At 36.8% G+C, this 9,025-nt stretch overlaps 1 protein-coding gene across 1 annotated transcript in view; it reads right to left on the reverse strand.

Moving 5' to 3' along the window:
• Nucleotides 1-933: 933 nt before the first annotated feature.
• The window catches only part of KLHL7 (kelch-like family member 7), a 20,833-nt gene continuing 12,741 nt past the window's right edge, over nucleotides 934-9,025 (reverse strand). The window contains exons 7-10 of the mRNA XM_009325739.1: nucleotides 7,383-7,623; nucleotides 4,262-4,463; nucleotides 3,876-3,973; nucleotides 934-2,210 (exon numbers count right to left, since the gene is read on the reverse strand). Of these exons, the coding sequence (XP_009324014.1) occupies nucleotides 1,927-2,210; nucleotides 3,876-3,973; nucleotides 4,262-4,463; nucleotides 7,383-7,623 (825 nt within the window). The 3' untranslated portion in view covers nucleotides 934-1,926. The remainder of the gene's footprint in view (nucleotides 2,211-3,875; nucleotides 3,974-4,261; nucleotides 4,464-7,382; nucleotides 7,624-9,025) is intronic.

A 9,025-nucleotide genomic window follows, 5' to 3' on the forward strand; every position in this document is an offset into this window, starting at 1 on the left:
AGGTGTACACAAACGTGAGCATCAGCACTTGGCACAAGGGTTGAGCCGTAAGAAAGTGTAGACAGGTTTGAGGAGTAGCGGACAGCCCTGCCATGAGGAGAGCCACTTGGAGAAGATGGCCGGTGATGACAAGCTACTTCTTGCGCATCGTTTCCTTCTTCATACTTACAAGTTTTTCAGTAGCTTAGAAAGAATTATTAACCCCTTGAAAATAAAGTTGGAAAAATTTTAAAAGCAGATACAAATACCCCCCCAAACAGTCTGTACAACCTGAAAAGTGCACAGTTCACTCCAGTTTTTACAGTATTTTAGAATTAAGGATCGGAGACACAAATGACATTTGTTTCATGGCTCAGAAAAAGGGAAAGGCAAGGGGGAACAGAAAAAAAGAAAGTTTTATAGCATTCAATTACTCCTGAATAAAGAACTGAGTTGCAGGAACCGCTGTTAAGCCCGTGAGTGCATCTACTGCTTTCTGTACATGCAGAGTTGTTAGGTTGAGGAAGAAAACCAGGAGGAAGTCTACAAAGAAGCACTGACTTTGAAAACTGGGATTTATACTACTTATGAGAACTTGGAGGATCTTCAGAAATAAAACAGACTAAAAATCCACACCACCAGCGATGCACACGGTACAGCACCAACTTTTTAAGTTAACTCGATAGGTCTCATAGAAACAGATCTGAAAAAATCAGCAAGTTAGAAGAGAGGTGACAAAATTAGGATGAAGATATTAATAAACTAGCATGGGAGCAGGACAGACATACATACATCATTTGTATAGTTTTCCAGAAGTTGGAAGATGTACACAGTATTGACACCAATAGCTTGACAAGCTGAACTTCTACACTGGAAGAAATTTACTGTCATGTTGGCTGGAAACATTTTAGAACTATATGCTTATAAACCAGAGATTAATAACCATGTGCAACTTTAGAAGACTTCTATAAAGTATCTTTAATGACTTGGTTCAGGTCATTTAAAAAAAAAAAAAACAGTCATTTTCCAGAAGAAAATCAATACATTTGTTGTATTGACTTTGCTTTCCCATTCCTATTCCCATCTTTGCTAATGGTTTGGCATCCACAGTATGTACAGTCTGATGCCTGGGAAGATATGCTGAAAATGAATCCCAAGTTTCCAACTTGCTAATTATAGTGCACAGTTATTGTGGACTTCCCCCACCATCCCCCTACCTCAGTATAATAAAAAAAAGTCTTTCTGTGAAAGCTCCCCAAAATGCCAAAGATGTCATTAGCAAAGTGTTTCTCTAATCTATATATATGGCCTAACTTTAAAAATTGATATGCAGTCATGCAAATGATGGAAGAAAGTCACTGGAAGAGGGCAGCTATCATAATCTAGAGAGCTGTATAACCTATCCCCATTCACCATGGGAATCTTTATTATACTGCTGTCCTTGGTCTTTCCTGAGGAAAAATCTTCACTGCATCCTAGTAAGATTTCTGCAGGTAGGTATAAATGAGAAAATTTTTTGCTCATATTTCTCATGACCCAAGCTGCATTTACTCACCTTTATTAAATGAAGAATCTCTGCAACTGAGCTTGGTAAAGTGTCATTTAACCAGAAATCTTATCTTCATCAAATGCTTTGAGTTCTTCTAAATAATTGGATTGGGTCTATTTTGACAAGGCCACACACAGAGTCCTTTTAAAGGAAGATGCCATACGATCTCAGCTAGGTAAGTGGATTCTCAAAACACATCCCCATCTCTTAAAACAGACAAGAAAATGGGCATGACAAAATCCATGTTATACAATATGTTGTATATACAAATTTAAAGACTGCATCTCAGTTTTTCCTATTACTCAGTTTAACAAGATTCAGTAAAACATGGAAGCAAAGCACCAACAGCCATCTTTCCCCAAGTCCTTGAAGAATGTCTCAGCATCTCCTACAGGTCTTCAGGTCTCTAAAGTTTCTTCATTTGCCCCACAAGTGTCTACAACACAGATTAAACAACTTGTCACTGGGAAAGCACGGACTTTGGAGTTGGCTATCCACTTGTCTGTTTCAGTATTATATTCAAGAATGTGCCCTAATCGACCAACACCCTGAAAACCAGCCAGGACATAGACTATAGATCCCACAGCAGCACACTTCACTGTTACACCTTTCCATGGCATTGGAGACACCATCTTCCATTCATTCATCTTGATATCATAATATTCTACATTATCAAGGCCACCTACAAAGCAATGAAATAGATAACTGCTTATTACATTATACCGTACGGACTGAACTAGAGCATACAAATGCTTCATTAAACTTAGTCTTTATTTTCAAGGTTTAGATTAAAACATAAATCCTAGAGTAAAAAAAAGAACAACTTGAAAAAAGGCCACAAGTTTCTAAACTAGTGGTTTACCCTTTTATAAATACAGAAACAGAGAAAAGTAAAAAGGAGACTGAAAGCGAGATGTGTTGTAACAAATTTCACATTATATGCTTTCTAGAGATTCTAACATGTTACTTCATGAACAGAAGAACTAACCGCCAAATTTCTTATGGATTTGTGGCTAGTGACTAAAACTCAGCAATCCACCTGAAACTTCCTTATAGCGAGGGCATTTTATTCTAAAGGGGTCACCAGTACCTTTACCTAAATTGGTCATTTACTGATAGAGGATGTCTCTCTTCATTACGAAATTAAAATCATTGAGGTTTAAAAGCCTAAGCCCCTTTGAAAAGGGCCAAGGGAATCAAGAGTTATTAGAGAAGGGTAGATTTTGTTTTTTCTTTAGGAAATAGGCTAGTAATTACACTTTACAATATCCACAAACATCCTGTTATCCCTGTTTAACAACTGTAATATGAGTCAGAGTTTTCACTTCCAGTCCCGAATTACTAGATCTGAGAGATTAAGAAACCTTTATATAAATGTTAAGGGGTACGAATATTTCACCCCAGACATAACTCTTCCCCATTATATTACAATAAGAACAATTAATCAGTCAGGCTACAGAATATGAACAGCAAGATAATACTTTAACTTATTGGTTCAATAGTACACACTTCTAACGTGAGCATTCAGTAAATACACTAACATTTTGCAAGATGGCAGCTCTGGCTGTAGCTGATTGATAAAGTGTTTGCGCAAAAAATGCATCTACTGCTATTTTTGCATTAGAAATCAATCATGCTGGAATAGTTTTAGTAGCTAATTAAAATACAAGCTATATTCTAAAATAGCATTAACCTGAAATCAAATATTCCAATTACTATAAATAGTGATTACTAAACCTCATAGCTGAAAATTTTCCATTTTGAAAAGCACTTCAAAAATCCTGTGTAATTAAAATTCAGTCCTGGGAAATAAACTATTATTATTCTAGTTTTAAAGACAAGGGGATAGGCAGATCATAAATGACCTGCCCACAACAGGAAGTCATGTTTCAAACTAGGGCAGTCAAAAGAGTTCTCACTTTTTCACCACTTTAAAATAGCTGACTAGCTTTAAGTCTTTAGACTGAAATTCCTAAAATAGTGGCTACACCTTTACCTGTGTCTCAAAAGAATGCTAAAATGTCTCAAAATACATAATGAATAACTAAAAAAAAAAATATATTATCTTTTCTCAGATGACTGGTTTAGCCATATTAAATACTGCAGAACTGGGCTACAGCATGGGTGCACATCTGAATTTTACAGTACTGTGTGAAAGTTTGAAAAATAAGATACTGTGAAGTAGGGAGGTGAAAGAAGGAAGGCAACAGTGACGTGACAATAGCACGTTTTATGCTACTGCTCAAAGTTTTTCAGCTGAGAAGAGTAGAATGAGTTCTTCGCAAAAGAAAAAAGGCCCCCATGAAACCTTGTGTGACCAGCTAGAGAATTAATAGAATTAAAGTACCTAAGCCATTTTGTCCACCCACAGCAAATATTTTGTCCTTTACAAACACCAGCCCATGATTCTTCCTGGCTTCAATCATTGGACACAGCTCAGTCCACCTGGGGAAAAGAAAACCAAACAAAACAGGAAAACTCACTATTTAGTTACCAGAAAATGAGTATAAAATATGTAAATAAAACCTAGCATTAGGAAAATGAAATACAGAAGAAAGCTGCTGAAGAAAAACTGCCTTTAAAGTAAAACTACAAATAACTGATTTATTACTGCTTAACTCGGGAAAATTCCTTACCACATACAATTCTTCCTATTCATCTCTACTTCAGTTATTTACAGAGCGAGCAAAGCCACAAGTCACCGAAAATAATAAAAATTGATACAATACTTACGTTTCAGTGGCTGGATCATAAACTTCACAGGAATTTAGGACTCTTCCAGAAACATTGTTTCCCAAGCTTCCTCCACATACATAAATGAGACCATTCGCCTCTACCATTCCATGGCTGCATCGCTGAGTCAGCATGCTGGGCTTTGTGTGCCAGCTTTCTGTTCTTGTGTCATAGCATTCAAATAAATACAGTGCAGAATTTCCTTAAAAAAATAGAAACCCACCAAAGCGGCATTAATTTTTATGGTTGTCTTTCAAGAGAAGAGTCTAACAGTAATTATCAAATTGATGCTTTATTTGTTAGCTGAAAAGGGTAAGCTGCTTTCCCACCTCCACAAGCAGAACTAACCAACTTGAAACTTGGGACTATTCAGAAAGTACATACTTGTAATTCTTTTGACTCTTTTGTTCCAAAATATGCAAGTAAGTTTATAAAATTGCTATTTGTGTTTAAAAACAAAAATGAGGAATTTTTTTTTTTTTTTAGGGAGGGAAATAAACACTGAACAGAGATGTATATATTACCAATCATATTGTCATCATCTCATGCTACTCTCACTACCTGGAAATATATTGGACTTTCAGATGTGAAGATGAAACCAGCTTTGCAAACTTAGTACAGATTCACACGAGTCTTGTCTTTTCTCTCTAAGCAATGTGACTTGCCCAGTTCCCAGAATACTTGTTGCCTTTGGAATTAGATAGCTTCATTATATTATAACATACCCCTGAATTATTAGCAACCACAAGACAGCTACCCCTCACCATTTTACTTTTTTCCTGGGGACTGGCAAATACTTATTTTCTGGAAGTGCAAGGTCTGCGTACGCCTTCCTCAAGGGCCAATAAAACTATTACTGAAATCAAAAGCAATTTTTCTAACGAAAATAGATAGGAGCTTAAAGACTTGTGCTCAGGTAACTAGCTGAACCATAGCCAAAGTAGAGAAGGCTGGATACAACTTTCTCAGAAAAGAACCAGGATCCTTCTCCCCTTTGTTTCAATAGATATATTCACTTAGAACAGTTAAAGGTGCCTTTTCCTGTGCCTCTTTTTCCTTGGATTTCTACTACTAAAAATTAAGTGTGTCGCACTAGCAGCACTCACTACCAGCTGGGGATCTGAACCCTCAAAACAGTGCTACGTTTCCAGACCCAAAATACAGGAGCAGACTTCTATAAACTGTGTGTTTGTTTACTCCTACCATGTAATTCTCAATATCACGAAGAACTGTATAGTGAGACATATTTTTTTCCTTGATGTAAATACACATCCTTATTGCTTTGAAGTTGTAGAAATTCTCATCCATGGGAAATACCGCAGAACTGTCTTTAATGTCTTTTTTTAAAAAGGTAAAAGCTTCCATTTTCAGTATGCTGTCAGTATAATGTTAAATATTTTTCCTGCACCTAAATATAGTGGAAGAATTTAGTATGTTTAGATTTCAAACTCTGCTAGCCATCGCAAATAAAACAGTACTCCCATCAATTCAAAAAGGGGAAAACGAGCCCTGTTTTCTGTAATGGACTGGCACAGTAATTTGTTTTCCAACCTCTTCAATCAATGCAAAAAGCATCCAATTTGTAGATTTCTCTACAGCTAAACACACTGCAGCATTTTCTCTGATTAATGGTTTCACATAATTGCCTGCTCCAAATTAGAAAATACTAGATTCAGGATAGACAGACTTTTCCAAACAAGCAGTGTTCACTGGATTCCAAAGAAGAAGAAAGTACAGGCAAAAGAAACTCCCTTATTAATTTGCAGCTTTTACTATTCTGTCTTGAATAATATTTATGGAAAGCAGAGTGAAACTGTGCAGTAATGTGAGGGTAGATTTAAAAGAAAACTCAAAATTTTAATTACAGTTGTATTAACTAATTACAATGTATTAGAAAATAAACTATACAATCAAAGTTTGTATCATACTCCCTTCATGAGCTGACATATGGGAAACTAGGAAGATTTGCGAGATTTTGTACTGTTCCAAGTTTCCCAATGCAGCCTTAGTTAAGCCTATTTCAAGTAATGGGAAAGGTGCTATTTCACATTTACCACACTAGGTGGCGGCTAGGAACTGCCTAATCTGCTGCTACATGAGACCTCTTAAAATATTTCAGAAGTCACATAACATTGCCTAAATGTCACAACTTCCCATTAAGTGACTTATCAATGTTAAGCACCGATTATGACCTTTTTTTCTCTGCTCACCTCCCTCTGCAGCACGGCAGAACTCAAAAGGATCTACTAGAAAATTTCTCTCTGGCTCTAGGGTTTTCTTTTTCTTTTCCGCCTTTCTTTTTTTTCTTTTTTCCCAGCACACAGCTTTTTTTAAAGCTCTATATTTTTTATGGATATAGCATACCTACATTCCAACTTTTGGTTTGCTGACGATGTATTGGATTTAGAAAAAATAAGTTTTAAAATGTTGCTGTAACACATAAGTCACCCACTAGGTTTCTTGGGGAGAGAAACCCCAATGGTCTTAATTTTTTTTACTGTGATGAGTTATAACATCTAAAGAAAGTAGTTTACCGAAGCAAACCAACAGAATAACAAACTAACAGAAGATAACTTCTGTCATTTGACAGAAAAATTGGACAAATTCTTTCACAGGGCCAGGTATGATTTCACCACCAAAAGCAATAGTTTCAAAAGCTTTTTTTTCACCCTTTTCCCCCCCCCCTTAAAAAACCTCATTAGGCCCAACATATGTTGTATACAAGGAATGCCACTGTCAAAATGCAGCTGTTCTGGCCATGCATCGCAGAAAATTTTAAACCACACTGAGTTCTGTGGATTTATAGAAGCTAGCTAAGAGCAGAGCGGGACTCGCAAAATAGATTTGCTTGTCCCTAGTTAACTCTTAAGAGTTGCAGTGTACGTTATACTCTAGTCAGTGTAAATATTCATCATTCCAATCAGTGAAACGATTTTAAAAACACAACAGGTTGTTGGATTGTGGGGAGAATAAAATCCTAAATATGGGAAAATAAACTCATTAGGGTAACATGGCAACGTGCAGTTTCTTTTCAACAGAGTCATGCAAAAACCAGAAAAATTTCCAGGTATGTATGTTTGTGCTTTTTTTTGGTTTGTTTTAAAGATTTTTAGTGTCTTACCCACTTCTGAACCACCAGATGTATAAATTTTGCCCTCAGCAGCACAGGCTGCAAGGCTATCTCGAGGTGTTGGAGGTCCTAGCTTGGAATACCAGCTATCCTTCACCACATTGTAGCAGTCCATTCGCTTTATAGGGAAGAGCTGGGAACCACCCAAAATATAAACTACGTTGTCCCAGAAGACACAAGCTGCATCCCTGCGCTTTTCAAAGGGACATCGGATGTCTGTCCAGCTGTAATCCTGCATTACAAAGAACAGGTAATGTCTAATAGATTATAACACTTACCTGCACAGCGAGTGTTTTTCAAACAGAGCTTTTCATAGAGATTTAGATATGGTCAGTTTTAAAGTTCCTTTTCAAAACAAACATGAATACTGTTTATTGAAGAATACTCCTCAGGCGTACTCTTGAAAAATTCTCTTAGACACAGACATAGTTAGCTGCAATGAACCATGACATTATGAATTTCTATTTCCTCATTCCCTGTGTGCACCCAGTACAGCTTTCCTGAAAAACAGATATTTTTTTTTTCCAACAGAATTGACCTCCTGCTGCTATCATGTCAGAAACAATACATGTGATCAATAAAGTAGGATTGCATTTTCTTTTATAGGAATGGAAAAAGACATCTTACATATAGTAACAGATTCTTTCTAAAAAAAAATACACAATGTACCAAACAAAGGCGATGGAAAAGAAGATAATATCCAAATTGACAAGCAACTCAGTTAAAAAGCTCTGATACATACTTTATTACCATGACAACTAGAAGCTTATTTACAGAATTTACAGAACACAAATGATCTATAGCTATCCACAATTGATAGCATGAGAAATAGGGTAATGCTCCATCACAAATACTAGCAGTCATGTTGCCTAGAAACTGATTTTGCATGGATTGGCAAAATCAGCGAGTATCAAATATGGGCAGTAACGCTACCCAAAGCCTTGAGAACACCAAACTCAGCAACTGATGGCAGACCAGGATAGCATACAGCACAAGAAACACTTCTTGAGTAATAGCATCTCACATATTCCATGAGCATAGCTTGTGTCCTATACTGAACAGGAAAGTATGGGACCTTAACTCTTATCTGTGCCGCCTCAGAATGGTCTAGCTCAACCTGCTGAATGACCTTCATTGTAATGGTTCACACAAGACATTACATCATTACATTTTCTTAGCAAGGACATACTTCAAACACCTTGGTCAATGAGGAAGAACAGCGACTCCTACATGGGGGTTCAAAGAAAGAGAGGCAGAGCATGTTATAGTCCAAAACATCTTACAATCTTTTCTTGTAGCATCCCCCATATCAAGAAGAGCTGGCAGGTGCATGTGGCCCTTTATGGTGAGAAACAGGTCCTGGGGCATCCTAGAAAGGAAAGCCATACTACAGCATGGCAAAATAAATAGCTGCATAAATCTTAAGAAAATGTCTTAGTGCATTGTGCAAGATCAACATATTTTCTAGTTCAAACTTCCGGCAATTTTACAAAAAATTCTGTTTTTTTCCTTTACTGTTATAAAGGGCTGTGATCTGACCCACTTTTATGGCTTCAGTTCATAGCTACCATTTCATCCACACCTTTATCAAATGAAAAGCCATAACCTGAGCATACTCCGCAGTATCCTCCTCT

The sequence above is a fragment of the Pygoscelis adeliae genome, unplaced genomic scaffold (assembly GCF_000699105.1).
Source record: "Pygoscelis adeliae isolate BGI_AS28 unplaced genomic scaffold, ASM69910v1 Scaffold226, whole genome shotgun sequence".
In the NCBI taxonomy this organism is placed as follows: Eukaryota; Metazoa; Chordata; class Aves; order Sphenisciformes; family Spheniscidae; genus Pygoscelis; species Pygoscelis adeliae.